The sequence below is a fragment of the Tupaia chinensis genome, unplaced genomic scaffold (genome assembly GCF_000334495.1).
Source record: "Tupaia chinensis unplaced genomic scaffold, TupChi_1.0 Scaffold143615_1, whole genome shotgun sequence".
Lineage (NCBI taxonomy): Eukaryota > Metazoa > Chordata > Mammalia > Scandentia > Tupaiidae > Tupaia > Tupaia belangeri.
This window is the reverse complement of record NW_006203463.1, coordinates 1001487-1027585: the sequence shown is the minus strand read 5'-3', so window position 1 is coordinate 1027585 and position 26099 is coordinate 1001487. Positions and strand designations below refer to the sequence as shown.

At 46.8% G+C, this 26099-nt stretch overlaps 1 protein-coding gene across 1 annotated transcript in view; it reads right to left on the bottom strand.

Annotated features, from left to right (window-relative positions):
* The window catches only part of USP46 (ubiquitin specific peptidase 46), a 39548-nt gene that overhangs the window by 2757 nt on the left and 10692 nt on the right, over nucleotides 1-26099 (bottom strand). The window contains exons 4-7 of the mRNA XM_014582472.2: nucleotides 9417-9493; nucleotides 4471-4554; nucleotides 3365-3562; nucleotides 286-364 (exon numbers count right to left, since the gene is read on the bottom strand). Coding sequence (XP_014437958.1) covers nucleotides 286-364; nucleotides 3365-3562; nucleotides 4471-4554; nucleotides 9417-9493 — 438 coding nt within the window. The remainder of the gene's footprint in view (nucleotides 1-285; nucleotides 365-3364; nucleotides 3563-4470; nucleotides 4555-9416; nucleotides 9494-26099) is intronic.

The following is a 26099-nucleotide window of genomic DNA, read 5'->3' as shown; positions in this document are numbered from 1 at the left end:
GGGACTTGCACATAAAGACAATTCAGGGTGGCACAAATATATAGAGTCCAGGTCTCTGGATGACCAAGAAACTAACAAGAACACGTAATTAACGGGTGCACAATTGCACCCTTTCTCCCTTTCTGTAGAGAATGAGGATCAGCAAGATTTAGTTTTGATAGAAACATAAGTTGTTTTTGAGTCAGTCTGTGGAAAACAGGGATGTTTTAGAAAATGTCCACACAGAAACCTCCCCCCAGATACTGCCCGTTCCTCGGCCCATGAGAAGGCAACCTGCATACCAACCTCTACGATGTCGTCATCAAACAAAAGCCAGAAGCCGTGGCTTTTCACAATAGTAATATAATGCCCACGATTGGGACCACTGGAAAAGAACAACGAAAAAGAGTTACTGAGTCAGCGTCGACGCCACAGAACTCTACTCAGCACCGTGTAAGTGGGTTTCACTAGGGGAAAAATGATGTCATCGGGACAGAGAAGTAGGTCTAGTTCCCGTCTAAGTCCCGATTTGTGGAGGAGCACCCAGGTGCTGGTATCACACCGGACACAGAGGAAAACAAAAGTGCAAGGACGAGAAGCCACACTCCGGGGCCAGCAGGTGGCAGAGTCGTTAAGTTGCTAGACTCCCACATGTTTGAGTCCCAGACCTTTAGGGCTTGCGAATCCTACTGGGCATGTGTGCATGCATGCTCAAAACCTCAGGAGAAAAAGGGAGGAGAAGGGACTGCGGCATGGCCAGCTCCCTGGGGAGTGATTTCTCCCTTTCCCTCTCTCTGTCACTCTTTGGCAAGTGCATGTGTCCTATGGCAAACAACTAAAAAAGAGAGACATCCATCTTTTAAGGGCTCACGGATATTCAAATTCAACAAATATTAGCAAATAATTACTATATACCTACTATGTGCCGTGCCCTACTCTGTTGTCAGGAAAACAAAAATAAAAAATAAAAACCAAAACAGTGAGAAAAACGAAGTCCTCACTTTCCTGGGTCTTGGGGTAGGAGCCAGGGAGACAATAAGCAATGAACGTCTAGACCTGTGTCCACCAGGAAGATGGTGGCCAGGTAACAGGCTACTGAGTGACGGGCAAGAGGTATTATTTGACAGGAAGTGGAAAAAGGAGGCCTCTTTGATAATACGAGATTTGGGTATGGGGAAATTTAACTGAGGGAAATCAGGCAAGGTGGGAGGGTGAGGGGAGCTGGTGTGTTCACGGAGCAACAAGAAGGCAAGAGGCTGGAGCCAAGGAGGCTGGGTGGGGAGGGTGCAGGGAGAAGACTGGAGAGACGCAGGGGGAAGGGCACATGGTGTGGGTAAGACTGGACTTTGCTGGGATGCACTGGGAAGACGCCGGGGACTTCAGAACAGTGGCGCGGGCTGTTCAGTGGCATGAACGTGAGGCCTCACTCAGTATCCTGCATGATTAACTGTGAGGATTGCTCTTCAGAGAGCTCAGAGCGGGCTCACGACTGGCTAGTAAAACGTAACTCGCTGAGACTGTGAGACGCCGCCCAGTGACCGACAGGTAAAAGGCACAGGACAAAGCACAGGCTGTTGCAGATGGGAGGCTATGGTCACTGACACCATCTACTCCAGCAGGGAGTAAAAAGGAAAGGCAGTCCAGGGCCAGCCAGTGATATGGTGGTTAAGGAGGCTGGATCCCACATGACCGACTTCTCGATTTGGGTCCTAGACCCAGTGGCTTGGAAAAATATGCCAGGCACATGTGCGTAGATGCCCAAAATCCCAAAGGGAGAATGGTGGGAAGGGAATTATGGTGTGGCCAGCCCCCTTGGGGAGTGATTTCTCACTTTCCCTCTCTCTCTCTGTCTTTCTCTAGCAAGCACGTGAACCCTATAGCAAACCTAAAAACAACAAAATAAAAACTCAGTCCATTCCTCCTCACAGGAATGGTGCCCTCTGGCTGATGGCTGATGGCTGAGGTGTGTTCACCATAATCCCACCCAGGTAGATGGAGAGAAAAGTCTTGCTTTATGACATTGCCCAGTCCCTAACCCGCGAGGGCAGGAAAGCTCAGCTGGTTCCAGCAGAGCCAAGGACACGGAACAGGTGCATCTTCTACCCACCTCTCATACTCACACCATACCAGGGAGTTAAAAAGTGCTTGCTCTGAGGACTTTCTGGAAAACACTGTTTTCTATACCCAGAGAACTTGTCTCTCCTTCTGTCCCTTTCTTCTGCTTAAATAATTATAGAATATTGGGACAGACAGAAAGCCACATAAAACAATATTGTTTAAAAAATGTGCTTGTAAGGGGCCAAGTGGTGGCACAGTGGTAACCCAACTGGGCCCCATGGGAGGGCCCTGAGTCCGTGTCCTGGGGCCTCCTCCTGCATGCCAGGGGCACCCACATGTGCACTGCGACTGGGGGTGGATTGCTGTGTGAAGACCTGGTTTGAGGTGTCTTTCTCTTTTCTCTCATAAGAACAATTTGTGGACAAGCTTAAAACAAAACAAAACAAAACAAAACAAAAAACTAAGTCAACCAACATGTTCTTATTTTAAAAAAAGAAATTTAAAACAGGATATATTTTACTCAAAATGCCATAAAATTATTAAGTTTGATCTATCTATCGTTCTCAGCCTTCATTTGTACTTCAAATAGTTTTAAGATCATACTATATAAGTCTTTAAAAAGTTCGTGAAAAATGCACATTATGAAAAAATTATGCATGGATTTCAAAATTCTTGCTCCAAAGTAAACTTATACTTTAATCCCCTCTTTTCCACGAGCTTTTTGAAGTCCCTGCGTATATGCTGATTTTTCAAAAATTAAAAGCAAAGCATAAGAATTTATTTCTCCAGCGGGGCCAGCAGGTAGCGTGGTGGTTAAGGGGTTGGATGCCCACATGGCCAACCACTGTTCAAGTCCCAGACCTGGAGGTCTGAAAATCACGCTGAGTGTGTGTGTGTGTGTGTGCACCTAAAATCATGAGAGGAGAAAGGAAGAAAAGGGATTGCAGCGTGGCCATGGCCCCTGGGGGAGAGGGGGTTGATCTCTCATGCTCCCTCTCATTGTCTTTCTCTCTCCAGCAAGCACACCTGCCCTATGGTAAAAACCTTAAAAGCAAACAAAAAAAAAAGTATTTCTTCATGTTATTCAAACTTCTTATAAGTACACTTCTTTCTAATAGATATTAAACTATTTACCTTGCAAAAAACATCTTAAATCATGAATGTAATGTTTACTTCATTTTACATGTGTCTGTAGGCATGTTTAAAATATCTTGTGGCTGATAAACAAGAGCTTGGAAGAGGTTCCTAAGGACACAGGTCTTGCAGCCCAGTAAGGGTGCAGCTGGGTGTGTTTAGCTGTTTGCCCGCCGGCCCGCCCGGGAGTTACCTGCCACAGTGAACCACCACTGCGACCAGGTCATACATGCGGTCCAGGTTCACAGCGTCGCTGGAGGTGTTGAAGAGCCGGAGCTCCAGCGGGAAGACCACACGGTAGGACAGCTTGGTGTACCTGTGCAGCTGCTCCATGTACTTGAACCGTTTCAGGTGGAGGGCCAGGATCATAGGCAGCTTCTTCACTCTCATCCTGAGAAACCATGGAACCGAACATCAGTCGTAACCAACACCTGTTTGGGGATAGGACGCTCCATTGCCTGCACACATGGAGGGCAGGAAGGGTCTGACAGACCTACAACCAGCAAATAACCCAACAGCTCACACAGAAGAGGCATGCTCGCTATGCGGCGCTAACTAGTCCTGCAACCTTGGAACTGGAGTAGGCCAGCCAGAGAACAGGACGACAGTCTATTGTAGTAGATGTCTAAGGAGGTGTTGCAGAGTTTGTGTACTAAACAAATACAAGCTGTGGCTGGGTGGTTAAGGTGGCTGGATCCCCCACAGTCGACAGTGTAGTTCAAGTCCCAGGCCCAGAGTGCATGAGTTTGGGCATGCCCCAAATCCTCAGAAGAGACTGGGAGAGACATGGCCTGGGGAGTGATGTCTCACTTTCTCTGTCATGACCTCTCATTGTCTCACTTTCCCTCTCTCCCTCTGGCAAGTACATGCCCCTATACTGAAAAACTAAAGCAAACAAACAAAAAAATTGTTAAGGATATATATTTTTTAACTTTCTATATCTCTAAGTTCAAGTACTGCTACCAAGTGGTATGTACTATGCTGCGTACTCTACACGATTTCTCTTCAATCACAGGAGGACGGAGATTCTATCTGATCACCACCCACTTGCCGAGCACAGTACCTGGCACACAATACTCGATAAACACTTGTGAGTGAGTGAATGGGCAAACTGGACAGACAGACAGCTTTCTAAGCTCGGCCTGCTCCCAGCTTCACTGGTGAGGAAGGTAACTGACTTCCCCAGAGCGCCTTGGCTAGGAGCCCACGCAGCAGCTGCGCCCAAAGCCAGCCTGCTGGGCTCCACGGTCTGGTTTCTTCTCACTGCACAAAGCCACCCGAGTTAAATCCTCTCCATACCTTTTCTGGGCCTCCTGTTTGCTGCAGCATGTTTCACAATAATATTTTTGTTCACTACACAGTGTTTCTGTGTTGCTGAAGTCTCTGTAGAGAAAAATATTTTCATCTGTAAAGAAGTTCAAACATATGTGATATACACCATGTTTGAAATACCCCTTTTACCTGCAGGGTACTTTGTAAGTGAGAGTGGGGAGAGAAGTATTCAGAAAAGAGCTTTCTTTTATTTTTTTAAGAGGCTTTTGCTATAGGGCGCGTGCGCTTGCCAGAAAGACAGAGACAGAGAGACAGAAAGCGAGAAATCACTCAGGGAGGATGGCCACACTGCAATCCGTTCTCCTCCATTCTCCTCCTTGGGTTCTTGGGCACAAACGCACATGTGCCCCACATGAGTTTAAGCCACTGGGAGTCCAGCGACATAGCCATTACACTAACTGCTGGTCCCGAAAAGAGCTTTCTTAAGACTGGGTGCTATTATACCATGAGAACAGGGGTCTCCAACCTCTTTGGCACCAGGGCCCATTTTCATGGAAGACAATTTCATAGAAATGACCTTGAACCTGGGTGATGGCGGGGTGGGGTTTCATGATGATTCAAATGCGTTACATTCATTGTGCACTTTATTTCTATTATTATTACACTGTAACATACAATGAAATAATGATACAACTCACTATAAGGCAGTACACACAGCCACTCCCCAGTGCTAGCACCACCATCTCAGCTCCTCTTCAGATCATCAAGCATTAAGTTCTCAAAAGGAGCATGCAACCTCGATCCCAAGCACATGCAGTTTACAATGGCGTTTGTGTCTCTATGAGATCTATTGCCAAGGTTGATCTCTGGGGAGTGATGTCTCACTTTCTCTCTCTGTCATGACCTCTCATTGTCTCACTTTCCCTCCAACAGGAGTTGGAGCTCAGACAGTCACGTGATTGATGGGGAGTGGCTATAAAGACAAATGAAGCTGCACTTGCTAGATGCCTGTTCACCTCCTGCTATGCAGCCCAGTTCCTAACAGGCCACGGGATTGGCACCAGTTCATGGCCTGGGAGTTGGGGACCTCTGTATTAGAGCGCATCTACAAGTCTCTAACTATGACAAATGTTCAAATACAGCTTTATTTAATGAGATATACACAGGGATAAACAATTTTCTAACTGATTAAAAAAAAAACACTCAGGATTTGAGACCAGCAGATGGCATAATAGTTGTGTCACTGGACTCCCACTGGTGTCTGCTGTGGTTTGTGTGGTCTACTGTGGGTTTGCGTCCCAAATCCAGCAGTTTCAATCTCACGCCAGGCATGTGTGCCCAAGATCCAGAGAGGAAAACTGAGAAGGGATTGCACCGTGGCCATCCCCCTGGGGGGTGATTTTTCACTTTTTGTCTTTCTCTCTCCAGTGAGCACATGCACCCTATAGCAAAAATCTCTTTTAAAAAAAAGAAAGACAGAGAGAGAAAGAGGGAGAGAGAGGGGGTGAGAGAGGAAGGGAGGGAGGGAGGGAGGGAGGGAAGAAAGAAAAGGACGGACTCGGGATTTAACAGAGAATATGTTGGAAATTTACAATTATAATAGAAAAATACTATCTGCATTCAAAACCCACTGTAAAACTGTAAGTCAATGACAATCACATTGAAATGCAAGGTGACATTATTAATAAGAAAGTTTGCAGTTAATGAGAAAGAGTTTGTCTCAGGTGGTCTGTATTTTCAAGGTACCAAAGTAAAGACGGAGAAACGCAAACCCACCAGCTGCTCTTAGACCGCACTAAGAAAATCCCGATTATCAGCCAGAGACCGCCTCCCACCCCCCCACCCCCCGCACTCAGTCCCACTCCCACCTCACAGAGAATAAGGACTTTAGCCTTCCTCTGAGAGCAAAAGCCACTGACGTTGATAGACGCACATACGCCTTACCATGAGGTTTTACTCTGCTACTTAGAGCTTTCCCTTTCTAAATGTCACGGCTTTTCATTCTCCTCCGGTCATCGAGATTCCACTTACCATTTCTGTGGTACTACTTCAAAGGCCGAAAGAACGCTCAGAATATAATAATACCCTACAGCCTTAAAGTCTGTGACATTTCCTATCCATAAAGGGTGTCCTAGCCCCAGATGATCAGATTGTACTCAACAGGGAATGTCATTAAGAGGGTGTTCACAGACTCTGCCACTCACACAGAACGTATCAGATGCCCACACAGACTGTTCGTTCAGTAAGTCCCCAAGCGCCTCCTGAGCTGGGGGCTAGGGCCTGGGGCCTGGGGCCTGGCAGAGTAGCTGCGCTCACACAGCTCATGGTCTAAGACACATGCAAGGACCACTGCCCACCTGTGCTGACCAGGACAGCCCAAACAGAAGGTGCAGCTGCTGCTTCCTCTGCCTGAAACCTCCCAGCAGCTCCCTGGTACGTTCAGGAATAAAACCCAAACAGCACCTGCGTGGCCTCTGGGCTGGTCTGTCACACTGGCCTTGAGTCCCACTTTTTCTGCACCAGGGCATCTGCAGGGTGAGCTTCTTCCCAGAGAACTCCATGGCTGGCTGTACTGGCTGTTCAGAGGTCTGAACTTCCCCTCTCGAAGACTTTGCTGACCACTCTCCCAGCCCACCTGGCCATGGGCGTGTCTGCCCATTGAAACCACCACCCTGTTCCCGATTCCTGCCTCCACCCTGTGGGGGCCGCGACCCCATCTGTCTCAGTCACTGCTCTGTCCCAGACACATTCCGGCACTCAACAGGGCTGCGCGAACAGAGACAGGGCAGGCGGGAAGTGCAGGGAAAGCACAGAGGAAGGGGGCAGGGCTCTGAACCCGGGTGCGCGCAGAGGCACAGACGTCTCGGCCTATGTGAGGGACAGCTGTGGCAAGTCACACGGTGGCACACACACTACGAAGAGGCTGATGGGGACCCTGTGGCTCTGGAGCCCCACTAGCAGGTCTCAGAAAGGAAAGACCACTTTGGGGCCAACAGGTGGCATAGTGGGGTTAAGGCACTGGACTCCCACATGGATGACCATGGTTCCAGTCCCGGACCTGGTGGCTTGAAACACGCTGGGCGCATTTGCGTGTGTGGCCAAAATCCCAAGTGGAGTATGGAGGAGGAGAGACTGCAGTGTGGCCATCCCTCCCAGAGATGATTTCTCACTTTGTCTCTCTGTTTGGTGAGTACACATGTTCTATAGCAAAAATAACTCTTAAAAAAAAAGATCACTTTGGGCAGCCCCGCAGAAGAAGGACCTGAGGGGGTTGAAAGGCGGGGACGTCGTGGAGAAAGTAATTACCCACAACTTTCAGGTTCAGAGCTTGGTGCACAGAACGGACTCGAACTTGGCTGAGTGGATGTGTCCACAGAGGACCTGCTGTGAGGTATGTTTTAGCCACATGGGATTTACTGGGGTGGACCTGGGAAGCCAGGCAGAGGGAGTGAGTAGGCGGACAGTGGAGATGCGCATCTTTGGACTGTCTGCCACACAGACACTGCTCCGACCAGTCGGGGAGGTCACGAAGCCCACGGGCAGTGCAGCAGTGAGTACAGGATTAAACACTTTCTTTTTTTTTTTTTTTAAGAGGTTTTTGCCTTAGGGTGTGTGTGCTTGCCAGAGAAAGAGAACGAGACAGAGAGAGACTGAGAGAGAAAGTGAGAGATCACCCCCCAGCAGGGATGGTCATGCGCAATCCCTCCTCCTCCGTTCTCCTCTCAGGGTCGTGGACACACACTCACATGCGCCCAGTTTGATTTTCAAGCCACTGGGTCCGGGACTTGAACCACGTCGGTCATGTGAGAGTTCAGTGACGTAACCGCTATGCCATCTGCTGGCCCCAGCATTGAACACTTTCCACTACACCTGATTTCCCGAGTTTTCTGAAGCATTTGTGAACTCAGAGAGGTGGAAACACAGCAGAATTCTCTATCTAGCAGGTCTCGTTTTGGTCTAATTGTCGGCCGTGTGTCCCCAGTGGAATGGAGGTTGCGAGAGCAGGGAGAACAGGGGCTGTCTGAGTCCGCTCCTCCAGTCCCAGGGTCGAGCATGGGCTCAGGAATGAGCAGCACTCACGGGTTCTTCATGGAAGAGGCTGAAGAAAGGGACGTGGCGGCGGGGGACATAGCCCGTGTGGGACATCCGAGGCAGCCCACGGCGTCTGCAGGGATCCTGGGCCAGGGCTGCTGCTCCTGGGCGCCCGCCCTACCTCGGCCCTGATGAGAGGCGGTGCCTTTCCCTGCATGACCTCCACAGACCACAAAAGGATGGCGGAAAAGGCAATCCCTCGTGGGCTCTCAACTCAAAGTGCTACATTTTTTAAATAGTCAAACAGGTGATCTCAGAAAAAGAGCACCGGGGCCAGCAGCTGGCATGGAGGTGAAGGCGGCTGGCTCTTACATGGCCAACAGTGCAGTTCCAGTCCCGGACCCAGCAGCTTGAAAATCATGCCAGGCACAGGTACCTGCATGCCCAGACTCCCAGGAGGAGAAGGGATTTCAACATAGCCATCCCCCTTGGGGGTGATTTCTCACTTTCCCTGTCCTTTTCTCTCTGGCAAATGCACACACCCTATAGCAAACTACAAAAAAAGAAACAGACAAGCAGAAAAGCCATGGCAGGCAGAAGTAGCACTTATTATCTTAATTATATGAGTGTGTGTGTCTGTGACAGGGGAGGGAGGCTGGCAAAACCGATAGAAGCTAAAAGCATACATCCAAATTACAGATTAAAAACTTATTTTTAAGTTGAATGACTAATGACTTCCACTTGATCACAGTGGGCCTCCCTTCCAGACCACGTATACTTAGTTTTCATCTCGCTTGGGAGAGGACAGAAACAGAGAACAGCAGGATTATGTTGGTTTGGGAGGGGAAGGTTTTCTCCTGAAGAAATCGAGATGCTACCGCCCCCTCTGATGCGCCGGCCCGCTCCGAAGCCGGAAGCACCGTCAGGGTCCACGCGCTCACCTTAGACAGTGGGTGATGGAGGTGTTCTGCTCCACATCGACAGAGAGGTCGAGGAAATCTTCATCTTTGCTACTAACCTGCAGCAGAAGAGAAGGAAAATACGTAAGCCACAAAGTATGCCGTCGACACAGCGGAAAAACACGGGCGTTACGTCTCGGGAACCTCGAGCGCAGCCAGTCTCGTGCGCCTACGGACTAGGTGGCCAGCGTGGCCGCGCACACGCCCGACCTACAGGAAATCCCAAAGGCCCAACTGACCTTGTCCCTACCCCGGTTCTGATTCACTACTTTGAATAATTAAAACTCAGCTGGGGGCCAGCCCCATGGCACAGCAGTTAGGCACTGAGCAGAGAGCTGATCCCACACAGCTGTCCAGGGCTCGAATCCCAGCCCCACCAGCTTCCCCTCGGGCATGCATGTGCTCTGGATCCCGGTGGGATGAGACTGGGTGGAAAGAGGACTGCAGCCTGACCAGTCCTCACTGAGGGGGGTGCTTTCTCCCCACATACTCCTCTCTCTTTCGCACATGCACAGGGCCTCTGGCATTGGAAAAAAAAAAAGAAAAGAAAAGAAAAAGAAAAATTCAACTTGATTTTCTCTTCTCTGTATCCATTTCCCCCATAGTTTCAAAATTAGAAATATCAGATAAACACCTAAGAGGGATCTTTACAAAGTTCAAGGAGAATGCACATTAAGAAAAAACTGGGGGCCTGCTGGGCTGGGGGGTGTGGTGGTTAAGATGGCTGGATCCTCCTCTCACAACTGTGTGGCTCAAGGTCTGGACCTGGTGGCTTGAGAAGCACATTGGCACGTGGGCATGCAGGCCCCAAATGCCAAAAACAGTGAGAGGTGGAGGAGAAGGGGCTGTGGTGTGTACTTCTCCTATGGGGGTGATTTCTCGCTTTCCCTCTCTCCGGTGAGCACATGTACCCTGTGACAAAATTTTAAAGAGAGAGAGAGAGAGGTGGGGGGGAAGGAAGGAAGGAAGGAAGGAAGGAAGGAAGGAAGGAAGGAGAAAGAAAGAGAAAGAAAGGGAAAAACTATTCATAGATTTAAAACTTTTTTGGTACCAAAATAAATTTATACTTTAATTTCACTTGTTCACAAATGTTTTGAGGTCTCCTCCCTCATAGCTCAGAGACAGAACAATAAAATGGAAAAAAGGACAGGAGACATAGAAAACCTACGACCCAGGTGGTCACCCCTTCCTGAGCTGCTTTCACTTCCTGCCACACCTGGAATCGCCCCCTTCCTCCTGTGCCTCATCATCTGAGCTGTGTGTAGGGCCAAAGAGCCCGAGCTGCAGGGCTCAGAGTGCCTCACCGCCCATGCTGCCTGTTGGCCAGGAAGTGGTCGTCATTGCCAGTTCCGAGCTGTGATGACAGTGAGCCCTGGACGTGGCCTGGAGTCGTGGCTCCCAGAGGCCACCATACTGCAGGCTGCTCAGGCAGAGCGCTCAGGTACCCGCTGCTTCTCAGCCTTCCCAGCGCGCACAGCACCAGTCGGGACCTCACGCGTGCCCAGGCTCACTGCCGGCAGGTGCTTCCATGCCCCAGTTCTGCCACACGCCTGGCCTCTCACCCTCTTGCTCTTAGAGAGGGAGGCTCTAGATCCCACAGAGCTATTCTCTGTGGTTTGAGTCCTGGATCCTGCGGCTTCAAAATCACATGAGGAGTGTGTGCATGTGTGCCTGAAATCCCCAGGGAGAATAGAGGAGAAGGGACTGCAGGGTGGCCATCCCCGGGAGTGGGGGGGTGATTCCTCACCTTCCCTCTCTCCATCTCTCTCTGGTGAGTGCAGGTGCCCTATAACTAAAACCAAGATTTAAAAGAAAGAAAGTCTGATAACTACTTTATGACCAGAAATTAGCTAAAGAAATGTTCAGATATGGACACTCTTTTTTCTTTCCAAATTTGCCAGGGGTATGTGTACTTGCCAGAGAGAGAAGAGAAGGGAAATGAGAAAGCACCCCTGTGGGGGGTGGTCATGCCACTATCCCTTCTCTCCTTTCTCCCTCCTTTTGGGATTTTGCACACACACACACACACACACACACACACACACACACACATGATCTGGCATATTTTCCCAGCTGCTGGGTCTGACACTCAAACCATACAATTAGCCTTGTGGAGACCAAGAGCCTGAACCACCAAGCCACCGGCTGGCCCTGGACCATAGACCTTTACTTGTATGCAAGAACAGTCAAGAAAGAGTGCCCAGATTCACAACCTGTCTCTGCCACTTCCAAAGCAAATTACTTTAGACCAGCTACTGAGTTTCCTGCACCTCAGTTTCCTCATGTGGCGGTAAGGTTGAAATAACTTAAAACAAGCAAAATACTTTAGAAAGTGAGCACTCGATAAATCAGAGGGGGCAAAGCATTCAACATGGTAAAAAGCCAGGGCAAGTTTACTACCGTTGTGGTGACACATTAAATGTAAAAATTATATATACGTTAGTTCCAATCCCTATACAAAGGCATGTGTATTTAAACAGATCTGTCCCCTCCCTTACTGCTCTCTGCCATCCTGATTTTTTTTTTTTTTTTGACACTCGTAGCTGCTACAGTAGACCAGTGCATGAACGGCCAGTCCCTCACCGCTGCCTACACTGGCCTCTGAACCGTATAACGTGACAGATCTCACTGAGAGGTGATGTGTGTCCCTGTCCTTGACTATGAGTGAAGCCATGGGGCCTGCCTTGGAAGTGGGGTATTAGAAGACATGTCTTCTTTTTTTTTTTTTTTTTAAAGAGGTTTTTGCCTTAGGGCACATGCACTTGCCAGGGAGAGAAACAGAGACAATGAGAGAGAAAGTGAGAAATCACCTCCCAGAAGGGATGGCCACACTATAATCCCTTTTCCTCTGTTCTTCTGGGATCTTGGGACACACACACACACATGCGCGCACGCCTGGTGTGATTATCAAGCCACCAGGTCCAAGACTCGAACCGTACGTAGTCAGTCATGTGGGAGTCCAGCAATATGACCGCTATTCCGTCTGTTGGCCCCTAGGAGACATTTTATAAGCAGAGGCCACCACTAGCTCTTGTGAAATTGCTCTCCTGCATTAGCGTAAGAAGGATCAGGGGCTGGCAGGTGGTGTGGTGGTCAAGGTTGACGTCCACATGGTCGACCACGGTTCAAGTACCAGATCTGGCAGTTGCTTCCTCTCTCTCTCTGGTCAAATTGATGAATAATAATAAATAAAGTTAGAGAAATGATTCTTTTTTAAAAACAAACCAAAAAAGGGAACCAGCAGTTAGTGTAATGGCTATGTCGCTGGACTCCCACGTAGTCGACCGCGGTTCGTGTCCCGGACCCGGTGGCTTAAAACTCACGCCGGGCGCGTGTGCGTGCGTGCCCAAGATCCCGAGAGGAGAATGGAGGAGAAGGGATTGCGGCGTGACCATCCCCCCTGGGGGGTGATTTCTCGCTTTCTGTCTCTATGTCTCTCTCTGTCTGTCTGGCGAGCGCACGCGCCCTACAGTGAAAATCTCTAAAAAAAAAAAAAAAAAAAACCTCAATATTCGTAAAAGAAAAATGACAGAATCCAGAGTCTCCACAAATTAACATCTTTCAATGCCCTGGATAAGATCCAAATTTCCAATATGCGAAGAATCAGGAAAATGGAAGATATTCTTAAAATAAAAGAAAATCAACTGAGACCCATTTTGAGATGACTCAGATGTTAGAAATACCAGACAAGGATTTTAAAGACACTATTGTAACTATGTTCAGTAAAGTAAAAAGAAATATAATTATAATGAGTTAAAAAGTAAGAAATCCCTACAGAGAAAAGGAAACAATAAAAACGAAGAACTCTAAAGGAAATTTCAGAACTGAGAAATATAATGCATTAGATGAACACGATAGACAACTGGAGATGGAGGCAGCAGCTCTGTGGTCTGGTGGTTAAGGTGGCTGAGTCCCACATGACCAACCATGTGGTTCAAGTCCCGGACCCTGTGGCTTGAGAAACATGCCAGGCACATGTGCTTAAGTGCCCAAAATCCCAACCGGAGGGAGAGACAGAGGAGAAGGGACTGTAGTGTGACCATTCTGCAGGGGGTGCTTGTCCTCCCCACTCTATCTCTTGTGAGTACACACATTCACTAGCAAGAGAAAGAGAGAGAGAGAGAAGAAAAGAAAGAAAACTGGAGACGACCAAGGAAAGAACAAACAGGGGTTAAAATCACAAGAGAAATTAGAAGAGATTTTCAACTAATTGCTTTCGCAAGTTCTTTCCTCTGTTGGACCTTTGAATACGGGCACACACACGTGCATGAACACAAATGGAAGGCCTCCTCCTGAGTTATACAATTTGATTACCTGCACGTGCTGAGGATGACTTTAAAAAACAAAATTTTTAGGAGTATTTTTTTGCTACAGGGTATGTGCACTCACCAGAGAGACAGAAAGCAAGAAATTACTCCCCCTAGGGGGAATGGTCACACCATCATCCCTTCTCCAGTCTCCTTTATGGAATTTTGGGCACACACACACACATGCCCGGAGTGAGTTTCAAGTCTTCAGGTCCAGGATTTGAACCATGGTTAGCCAGACGGGAGGCCAGCGACATAACCATTACATCATCTGCTGGTTCCGAAGACGACATTTTTATTAAAGAGCACAATGTGGAGACTTCAAACTTAAATGTCCCTTTCAACTATCATATTAAGAAAAAGAAACAAAGAGAACATTGGAAGTGAGGGTAAGAAAGAAAAGAAAATATTTTGAACCAATGGCAAAGAAAACACACTATAAAATTTATAGGATGCAGTCAAAGCAGTGTGTAAAGGGAAATTTGTACCTTTATATATTTATATTTGTAAATAAAAGAGCAAGAACCACTTTTCTAACTGCTGTATCCCTAGGACCTAAAATGAGTCCCACTGTTTCGCAGGTACCCAATAATAATTAATTAATGATTTATGAGAAGTTTTTGCTGTAGGGTACATGCACTTGACAGAGAGACAAAGAGAGAGAAATCACCCCCCAGGGGGGATGGCCACACCGCAATCCCTTCTTCTCCATTCTCCTCTCCGTTTCCTGGGCATGCATGCACACGCGCCTAGTGAGAATTTAAGTCACCAGGTCCGGGACTTGAAGCACAGCTGACTGCATGAGAGTCCAATGACATAGCCATTATACCAACTGCTGGACCCCTGATAAAAATTTATTAAATGAACAAATAAATTACTGAACAAAAGACTGAACAAATGAAGAGATTCCTAAATGCCAACAAGGGCATCTGGATGACAGGATTAAGAATGACTTACTTTCTTTTCTATACACTCCTTTTTCTGTGTTAATTTTTTTAAAGTAATATATAATATGTTTTAATTAGAGGAGCTTTTTTTCTAACCTCCATGACCCTTCCCTGGAAGAAATAAAAGAATTAGAGCCAACTGAAATCATACTTGAGTGAGATAGCTAGGATGGAATACTACAATACTTAAGCTCTTATACAAAGAGGGTTAAAAAAAAAAGTTTTGTCCTATTGGATGAAAATCTTTTCTCTATTTACTGGTTTCAGGGAGAGAAAGAAAAGGTACAAATTTAATTAACTGAAGAAAGTTACTGTACCTCTCTCAATTCCAACTGCAAATGGCTTCAGGAATCAGAGTGTGAGAAGGCTGCTCAGACACGCCACCACTGCGGGCAGCAGCAAAACACCACACAGAACCTTCCCGTTGGGGTTTTTCTCTTTCCTTGACCCAGTCCAACATAGTCTAAAGCAATGAGTTATCGAGCAATAGTTTCTGTTTTTTTGGTTTTACCTCTCTCTTTTCTAAGAAAGCTGCCAGAAAAGCAAAGCATTTTCTTCCTCCACAAGGATCTTGCTTAAGTAAGAATACAGCTTGTCTCCAGGGAAACATGCATCACTAAGGGACTCCGGTAATCTGGGTCAGAACAGGCTACACCTTTTTCTCCTTTCCCCTTTCCTTCTGGACATGAAGTTCCCCTAAAGTCTAGTTTTAGGGTTTTTTTTTAAAAATTATTATTATTCTTTACTTTCTTCCTTTTCATTACATTCAATTACAGTAATTTTTTTTTTTCGAGAGAGATATTTGCTATAGAGCACATGCACTCACCGAAGAGACAGAAAGCGAGAAATCACCCCCTGGGGGAATGGCCATGTCACAATCCCTTCTCTTATTGGGATCTTGGATAGGCATGCACATGTGTCTGGCATGAGTTTCAAGTTACCAGGTCTGGGACTCAAACTGCAGTCAGCCATGCGGTAGTCTGGTGATGTAACCGTTATGCTATCTGCTGGTCCCTATAGTATATCTTTACAGCACACAAAATGAATTTTTCCAGCATGAATATTCTATATATTAGTCCAGCCAAAGATATTACCATATACATGATCATCGACAGATAATTTTCCATTTTTGTGTGCATTAAATGGAAAGCATAAAAACATAAGAGCAGGACCAGCAGTTAGCATAATGGCTATGCTACTAAGCTCCCAAGTAATCGATCATGATTTGAGTCCCGGACCCAATGGCTTAAACTCACAGCGGGTGCGTGTGCGTGCGTGCGTGCCCAAGATCCCAAGAGGAGAATGGGGGAGAAGGGATTGTGGCGTGACCATCCTCCCTGGCGGGTGATTTCTCGCTTTCTGTCTCTCTGTCTCTCTCTGTCTTTCTGGCGATCGCACACGCCCTACAGCAAAAACCTCTTAAAAAATAAAGATTAAAAATAAGAGCAACTGTGGATACTAGAGACAGTGTGGGAGGAGAGTGGGAAATGGAAGGAGGGTGAGAGGGTGAAAATCCAGGAAAAAACTCTAGTTGTATAAAAGTAGAAGAGACCCTTACTTGCACTTCATATTTTTAGTTGTTTTTCTATATTATGAAAAAAAGCATATGTATGCTCATGAGAAAGAGAAATGTCCCCAATGAGACCTGGTTATGCCACAATCCTTTTTCCTTCAATTCTCCACCCCATCAGGACCCTAGTCACACATGCATGCAGCTGGTCTACACGCCATCAGGCAGGATGCGAACCCAGTCAGCCATGCGGGACTGTGCTTCCTCTGCACCACGCTTACCTGCTCCACTATGGGACTGGCCCTCGCTCTTCTTTTGAAATAATTATTACAAATCAATTAATAGAATAAATCAATATATAGGGAATGCATATAAATTAAGTGCACTGCTAAGTTCTTGAGTAATTAAAGTCATTTAAATGTGCTTCTAAATCCCGATTCCACCCAGCTGTGGTGGCACAAGCAGTAGTATGCCAAATGGCAGAGCTGGAAGCCACATGGTGACTGTGGTTCGAATCCACAGCCTGGTCAGCATGGAACCAGGTACACAAGCAAGTGCCAGGATTCAACAGGCTGGAGGGCTGGAGGAAGGAGATCATGGCTTCCATTATTTCCTTGGAGGGTGCCCCCCACTCCTTTCTCTTTCTCTCTATGCATGCATGCACACCCACATGCACACACTCTATCATGAAGAGAGAAAGCAAGTTCAATCCCCAGGTTCCCTTGCTGGCTCAGTAAAGGTGGGAGGTGGCAGTTCCACTCTGCTCAGTCATGCACTGAGAATCCCGACCAGGCTTCATGTGCTAGACTTGGGAAAAGATGGCCAGGCAGCCAAGCTGAATCACTGGGAGTCCTCTCCATGAGAAGTAGCGACACCCCTCACACTCTGTCCAGCCCTACCCCTCTGTTGATGGGAATCTCAGAAGCTACACTGATCAATCCAAACCTCTGCAAACAAAGCAATACGGATCTAGAAAATTAATAACTACTCAATAAAGCACGGCTTACCACAACCTTCTGGCTCTAGGAACAGAAATGTATCTTAAAGCCACTGAGAAGCACTGGCAAGCCACAGATTTGCAGAGCAAAAACTCAGCTTAAATGGAAAAGAAGAAAATCAAACGACAAACGAAATTAGGCTATACCTGGCCTAACAATCGTATGAAGCGAACAAAGGAATAAACCAGGGAGTATTTAGACCAGGAGTGGAAAATCCCCAAGCCCCAACTCTGAAGTGCCTGATCCAAGTCAGCACCGAATTACTCCTTGAAATAGTCTCTCCAGACCTAACTGCAGAAAGAAGCTGTTTGTCTCCATCGACCCTGGGCCAGCACTTGCACTGCAATCATAAGCAACATTTACGGAGGCGAGACCCAGAAGGAAAATCGTTTTCTGAAAGCGTGAAGCTGGTGAAGAGGCACCGCTCGTCCGGAGGAACTCTAGGCTGAGGCCGCAGGTGCCCCCAGGGGCTGACTGGGCTGTTCCAGATCTTGGGCAGTTGAACCCACGGTGAGAGTCACCGACCTCAGGGTCATCTAAAAGCTGCCTGCCCTGGCAGAGGGTGCTCTCCAACGGACTCTGGGGTCTCTTATTCTGCAAAAGAAAACTTTCACTGTGGGCCTGCTGTTACACTAAGTCTTCAGCATTGTACGATAATGACGAAGCCTGCAGGCCGTGTGCTTTCTTAGAAAGGAGAGGGCTTTCTAGTAATTGCAGCTTTCTAAAAATGGAATTCATTGCCTTGGGAGATTGAGTTCCCTACTTCTGGACAGGGTCCACCGGAAGCTGGTGACCAAGTGGCTAGGACATTACAGAGGGGACCTGGGCACCGGTGGCAAGCGGATTAGATGACACAAAGATCCCGTCCAGTTGAAGGATCTAAGAAAATGGAGGTCACTATCAAAGAAACTCCAGAGAAAACGCACTCTTGCCTCAAATCATCTAATCATTTCTAGGGGGGAAATGTAGGTTTTTCTGGGCCAGCAAGCAACATGGAGGTTAAGGTGCTGGATCCCACTTAACCGACTGTGTGGTCAGGTCCTGGACCTAGCAGCCTGAAAAACACACAGGGTGCGTGTGTGCGCATGCCCAAAATCCTGAGAAGAGAAGGAGAAAAAGGGATTGTGGCCTGGAGGGTGATTCTCTTTTCCTCTCTCTATTCTCTCTCTCTCTCTGATGAGCACATGCATCCTACAGCAAACTGAGAAAGAAAAAGTAGGTTTTTCTGGTCACCCCATTTTCCAGAAAGACACATCTCCACACTCTCGTATATTTCCACAAACCAAGTACAAACAGTTAAGATCCCATTACAACAAATACTCTAACAGCCCCTGAAAATTGCCGAGGGATCTTCAGGCATGGGATTCCCATGCACAGTGACCCCCCCACAAAAATAAGCTCGTACTAGTTTTTGCACTAGAAACACTAGAGGATGCAATATCTGCATGTGTTGGGGTCAGTGGACCTGTGTGTAGACAAACGAGAAGCAACAAATGTGACTGAACCTAACGTCTGAGTCTCCTGAAAACCTACGCAGGTGGTGTGGTGGCTAAGGACGCTGGATTCCCACATAGCCGACCGTAGATCAAGTCCCGGTCTGGCGGCTTGCTTTCTTCTCCCTCCCCCTTTATCCCCGTCTCTGTCTCTCTCTCTTTCTCTGGTCAAATTAAATAATAATAAGTGGAATTAAGATAAATAAATAATTCTTTAAAAAAAAAACATACACAGAATACCGGAGGATGGATCAGGTACAGTGTCAGCGTCAAAGCAAACCCACATGGATGAGGACAGCTGCAGTCTGGTGCAGGTTTCTTGGCTACAGATATTTCCATGTGAGGCCCCATGCTTCCGCATCCGAATCCTAAACTCGTTGGAGCCCTCTACTCGCTCACGGGACTTTATATAACCAACCGTTCACTTTGTCATGACTGTCTGCCTTCGTGCCGGGAGTTCCAGAAAAGGAAGGCTCTCACTGTCTCCTTTGTGCCTTGCACCTTCATGTAGCAAATACAGAAAACAAATGACGGGGACCAGCAGTTAGCGTAATGGCTATGTCACTGGACTCCCACATAGTTGACCATGGTTCGAGTCCTGGACCCGGTGGCTTAAACTCACCCCAGGTGCGTGTGCGTGCGTGCTCAAGATCCCGAGAGGGGAATGGAGGAGAAGGGATTGCAGCATGGCCATCTCCCCTGGGGGGTGATTTCTCACTTTCTGTCTCTGTCTCTGTCTGGCGAGTGCACGCACTCAACAGCAAAAACCTCTCCAAAAAAAAAAAAAGAAAAGAAAACAAAAACCCATGTTTACCAAATAAAAGAGAACTTACATAGCTGCTACATTAAATCTGCGACAGTGAAGACATCTGAGACCAGTGGAGGAGGCTACGATGCAGACGGGCGAGGACATTCACAGATGGGTGTGTAAGCAGAAAGCCCTCTCAGGAATTCGGCACGCCTGATGATGTTCGTATGCCACCCACCGTTTGCTCTAAGGGATCTGCTTCCACGGATATCCTAGAAAAACGGGTTATGCTCACTAGACACGGACATTAGAAGGTCCACAGCAGCGCTGTTCATTGTCCCAAACTGGGAACGACCGAGTCTCCGTCGCGGTGAGGTGGGCTAGTCACCCCAGCACGTCTGTTCAGTAGAAATGAAAGTGAATGAACTAGAATGACGTGCGACGACACGAGTGAACCACACCAGCGAGACGGCGGAGGGAAACGACGGGCGGGGGGGCACAGGCTCGTGGCTTCCTTCACGGAAATACGCGGGGTGAGCCAGGCAGAATGACGTTTCAGGGATACAGAAGCAGAGGACAAGTTCTCCTAAGCCACTGGCGGAAAAGGCTGAAACTCCCACAAACGCTTCCAAAGAGGAGGAAAAAAGAGAACTTGGGATGCAAGGATAGAGTCTCAGGACAGACCAGTAGGGCAAGAAATGACAAAGTTCACACATCTCCTTAATGAACAGAACAAAGAAACCCTCAAGGACAGTGTAGATGTTCAAATCCAACAAGGCTTATAAAAGATGAAAGGTCAAGGTCAGTGTATTATAAAAGCACAAAGTAGGGCCAGAGGGTGGCCCAAGAGTAAACGTGATGCTCTTCAGGGCTGACCTGAACGGAAGGGCTGCAGGATCGTGTCCAGAGACCTCCCTGAATGTACCAGACACACTAGGCCCAGGGCTGGCTGAGGCTAGGGAAAGGGCACAGGCCCAGGATCCTCTTATTTTTTTAAGATTTCTATTACAGGGTGCATGCACTCATCAAAAACACAGAGAGAGACAGAAAGCAAAAAATCACTCCAGGGGGGATGGCCACAACGCAATCCCTTCTCCTCCATTCTCTTCTTGGATCTTAGGCACTCATGCACACACACCTGGTGTGAGTTTCAAGCACTGGGTCTGGGACTTCAACTGAGGTTGGCCATGTGAGAGCTCAGCACCTTAACTGCTACTCCATCTGCTGGTCCCAGCCCTGGGATCCTCTTAACGGGGTTGTCTCTCTCATGGAAGAGATAAGTAAAATAAAACTTTAAATGAAAAACAAAAATACAAGGTAAGATGAATATCAGAATCTACTAATGCAACATAAGCAAGCTGCCATCCCCTAGCAAACCTGAAAAAATCTATGCATCATTTCTCAGCCGTTCTATTTCCTAGGAGATACCCCCAAGAGACTTGCATAAGCAGGTGTGAGCAACACTGTGGACAAAGCCAAAAACTGGCACAGGACAACAGGATGGGAAACTGGCATAGGAAAATGGCATGAAAGAATAAACTGGCCTATAAATAAACGGAAAGAAAGTGGTATATTTCTATAATGGTATACTAAAAAATAATGAAAATGAATGAACCATGCTACTGATACATACCAAGAAATGGCTGAATCATAAAACCCAATATTTTCTTAGTTGCTAGAGGAGGCTGGAGCCTGGCAAGTGGCATGGTGGTTAAGGTGCTGGATTCCCACATAGCTGGCCACAGTTCGAGTCCCGAACCCAGCGGCTTGCTTCTCACTCAGTGTGTATGTGTGTGTGTGTTTATGTGTCTCTCTCTGGTCAAATAAAAACATAGTAATAATAATGATAAATAAAATTAAATAAATAATCATTAAAAAGATTGCTAGACAGTATGTGCACTAGCAAGAGAGAGTCAGAGGAGTGTTGAAAGCACCCCCCTCCAGTGGGGCATGGTTACATTGTAATCCCTTCTCTTCCATTTCTCCATCCATGCCCAGCATGTCTTTCAAGCCTCTGGGGTCAGGATTCAAAGCTGTATGGGATCTGGCTCCCTTAACCCTTAGGCTATAGGCCAGCCCAAATAACATCTAACAACAGCGAGTTTAGAAAACATGTGTGTGATTCTATTGTGGAAGGCCGCATATTAGATCCTGCACGTGAACAACTGTTCGTCCATATCATTCCCTTACCCTAACGTGGCTGTCTGCTTCTGTAAACCTGCTTGCTCTTCCCATGAGAAAACAGCTTGTGCTAGCCACAGAAAACCGTACCCGGGATGACATCCTGTAACTGCTACAGTCTGTGCTAACTAGCCCGAAACCCTTTCGTTTAGCAATGTGGCTGCTTGCATGGAAACCCCACTCCCCTCAGAAATAATTAACCTGCTTGATTCAGCTCCTGTAACTGCTTGCATAAGAGCCCCTGGTAACTGACCCCCTATTCAAAAGACTACTCAAACTTCGGGTGGGGCAGCAGTTCTGACTCACAGCCCCCGAGCCTCAGGCTGTAGTCGCTGGCCAGCTAATAAAGACTCCCTTTAAACTTAATCTGGCTTTGGTGGCCGTTCATTTGGTGGCATTCTACAACTCTATCCAGAACTGAATAAATGCCTAGGAACATACATGCACATGAATATAAAGCCATAAGGAAAAATAAATATTTATACACAAAATTGAAGCCACTGGTTACTTCTTGGTTAAAGAGCACGAACTGAGAAGTAAATTACATTACAAAGAAGCAGACGGAAGGTTTCAGGGTTATTTGTAATGTTCCATTTCTTAATCTGAGTGTTAGGCATATGAGTATTTCTTTCACTATTCTTTAAAATGAGTATATAGCCATAATACGTATATGTTGATACGTGCACACACACACACACACCCACACATAGATGTACTACACTTCTTTTTACAAAAGTGCTATGTTTCTTAATTAAAAAAAATAATCTCAGAACTACCAGTCTAGGCCAGGCTTTACTATAAACCACTCCTCAATCCTAGCTCATGAAATAAGTCAGAATCTTTTCCCGTAATCTCTAGTTTCCCACTTCAAGAAACAGGATAAACCTTCTCACTCACTCACTCACTCCACTACCTATCTAGCAATTACTGCTGTGTGCCAAGCACTGCTGAAGCTCCGGCGAGAAGCAAAGCGGACATCAGACCAGTCCTTTTCAGTCTTACGATGTAGCGGGGAAGAGCAATACTACGTAAAAATACCACAGGTAGAAACACGCACGCCACCAAGCGCTCCCACAGAGAAGCAGGGTCGTGAGAATACAAGGAGGCCTCATTAAGCTGGTCTTCCTGGAGGGCTCTCTCGGGAGCAGACCCGAGTCAGAGGGCTTAATCAAGCCAAGAGAGCGGGCAGTGTGCACGTCGACGGGAACGGCAGGTGCGAAAGACCTGCCAGAGAGCGCCTGCAAGGCCTGAGGGGCTCCTCGCAGCCGGAGGAAGGAGGGCAGGGAGGGCTGCGCTACAGAGGTCACGAGCCAGGTCATGGAGGGACCTGTGGGGCGTGTGTGAAACCAGAGGGCACTACGGTGCTTCAGTGAGGAGACTGACACGGAGGGGGCAAGAGGAAGCCGGAGAAGCCAGCGGGAAGTCCCTGTAGTCATTTCACTGAGGCTGGAGGCCACTGGTTGATGGGTGGCCCTAGGGAGAGGAGGGCCGTGGGGACCATGGGAAGTAGACAGGTTACAGACTTGGTGACGAGAGATATTAGCGAGCTAAGGTGAGGCTGGTGCCTAGGAGTACATCCTTCCTGAAAGAAAAAGAAAACACCACAAACCTACAATACAGCCCTAATTTTGATGTCTAAAAGTATACAGTTATTCTGAAAATAAATTGACTATTTAAAAAAAAAAAACTACAATGGATTTAAACACATGAAATACATTAAAATTCATGAGTTCATCACTCAACAATCACATGAAAGACTGAAGAAAAGGTAAAGTTTGTCAAAGATCCCAGCATTGCTGGAGAAATGGTAAGAGTCAAGGATGCATTAGACAATTTCTCTAATCTCTGGGGGAGAGCTAAGAAAATCTGGAACTAACAATATAATAGATGCAAAAAAAAAAAAAAAAAAAAATCAAAAGAGGAAGGAGAGACCAGCAGGTGGCATGGTGGTTAAGATGCTAGACTCTGAAATGGCCAATCACAGTTCAAGTTCTGAACCTGGTGGCCTGAAAATCCTGCTAGGCATGTGTGTGAGTATGCCAAAGATCCTGGGAGGAGAAGGGAGGAGAAAGGACTGTGTCTTGGCCAGTCCCCTGAGGGGTGATTTCTAACCTTCCCTCCCATTCTTTCTGTCTCTCTCTCCAGAGAGAACATGTGCTCTATGGCAAAAATCTTAAAAAAAAAAAAAAAAAATTAAATAAATCTAAAAGAAGACAACATATAAAATACAGGGATCGGGCGCCATCGGGTGGCTTGATGGTTAGGGTGGCTGGATCCCACACAACTGAGCGGTTAGTTATGTTCCAGACCCAGTGGCTTGGAAAAACATGCCAGGCATGGGTACTCATGCCAAATGGCTTGGAAAAACATGCCAGGCATGGGTACGCATGCCAAAATCTCAAGAAGAGAACAGAGAAGGGATTGCAACATGGCCAGCCCCAGGGTGCTTTTTCACTCTCGCCCCCCTCTGGCACGTATTGCAACATGGCCAGCCCCAGGGTGCTTTTTCTCTCTCTCGCCCCCCTCTGGCACGTACACACACTCTATAGCAAAACAAAACAAAACAAAACAAGGTGGGTTGAATAAAACAAGAGGGTGGAAACATACTCGCATTTTACGACATAGGCTAAACACCACCACAAGAACGTTTCCAGAACGTGGCAAATTCTATTAATGTAAACAACCTGATTTCTTTTTTTTTTTTTTTTTTTGGAGAGATTTTCACTGTAGGGCGCGTGCGCTCACCAGACAGACAGAGAGAGACAGAGAGACAGAAAGCGAGAAATCACCCCCCAGGGGGGATGATCACGCTGCAATCCCTTCTCCTCCATTCTCCTCTCAGGATCTTGGGCACGCACGCACACGCGCCTGGTGTGAGTTTTAAGCCACCAGGTCCAGGACACGAACCGCAGTCGACTACGTGGGAGTCCAGCGACATAGCCATTACGCTAACTGCTGGTTCCCAACAACCTGATTTCTTCAACAAATAAACTGAAAGGAGAAAAACGGTGGTGGTGGTGGCGGAGGTGAGGGTAAAGTATACCGACAAAATACAACGTCTGGGCCATGTTTGGATACTGAGTTGAATGAATCAACCACTTAAAAAAAGAAAGACATAATCAGAAAATTTTGAACAGTCAATAAATGATAGAAACAAATTATTTCTATGATAATATTATTATAACGTATGATGATGCTTTTGTACTTTTAAAAAGACTTCTTACCTTTTAAAGATACATAACATGGTGATGAAGAAATTACAAACCAAATGACATGTTACCTGGGATTTGCTTAAACATATATGAGGACTTAAAAACAATCTGTGGAAAAATGGAATTAAACTACATTTTGGTACAAAACAATTTTGAAATCATGTAGTTTTTCATAATATGAAGTCTTTTTTGTTGTTAGGTTTTGTTTTGTTTTGTTTTGTTTTTGAGAGGTGTTTGCAATAGGGCGCGTGCACTCACCAGAAAGACAGAGAGAGGCAGAGAGACAGAAAGTGAGAAATCACCCCCCAGGAGGTATGGCCATGCCACAATCCCTTCTCCTCCATTCTCCTCTTGGGATCTTGGGCATGCACACACAGGCACCCGGCATGAATTTAAGCCACTGGGTCCAAGACTCGAACCGTGGCTGACTACATGGGAGTCCGGCAACGTAGCCATTACGCCATCTGCTGGTCCCCATAATATGAAGTTTTTGAAGAACCTTCAAAAGTCAGTTTTTGAGAGGGGAGGCAGAATGTAAGGAAGAGATAATCAGGACAGGCCAAAGTGGTAACAGTCATAGATCCCAAGCAATATTTTATTACACTACTCCCCTTACTTTTGTATTCGAATTATACTGGAATACAAAGTATAACGTTTAGAATAGAGGGAGAAAGGGAAGGAAGGGGTGAGGAGGGGTGAGGAAGAATGGAGACAGGGGAGAAGTTCTCTAAATGCATATATAGAAAAAAGATTCTAGCAGGATATATTTTTAAATGATCACATTGTTAGCTTTGAACAAATGTGATCACGATTTTCAGACACTGTTACGAATGTGTCATCTCAGGGTAGAAAGGTCACTGGTCATTTTCAGTCTTATTTTGCTTAGCCATGCTTCCAGTTGTTTCTACAATAAGCAAATCAGGATGTTGATTTTAAAACTATTTAAAAAGACAGAAAACAGGTATTGCCAAAAAAAAAAAAAAAAAAAAAAAAAAAGCCAGCCCCTTCAAATAGCTGTAGATATGTCAAGCTATCTTGTAATGAGCTGAACATCCGTGTCCTTCCAAAACTCATGCTGAAGCCTCAATCCCTACTGTGATGAGCTAAAGACGGGGCCTTTGGGAGGTAACCAGGTCAAGAGGGTGAGCCCTCGATGGGACTGTACTCTTAGAAGAGACGTAGGACAGCAGGAGCCTCTCCCACCCCGCCACATGAGGAGGACACACCAACAAGCCACGAGCAGGTTCCTCAAGAAGCTGGCCCTGGGGC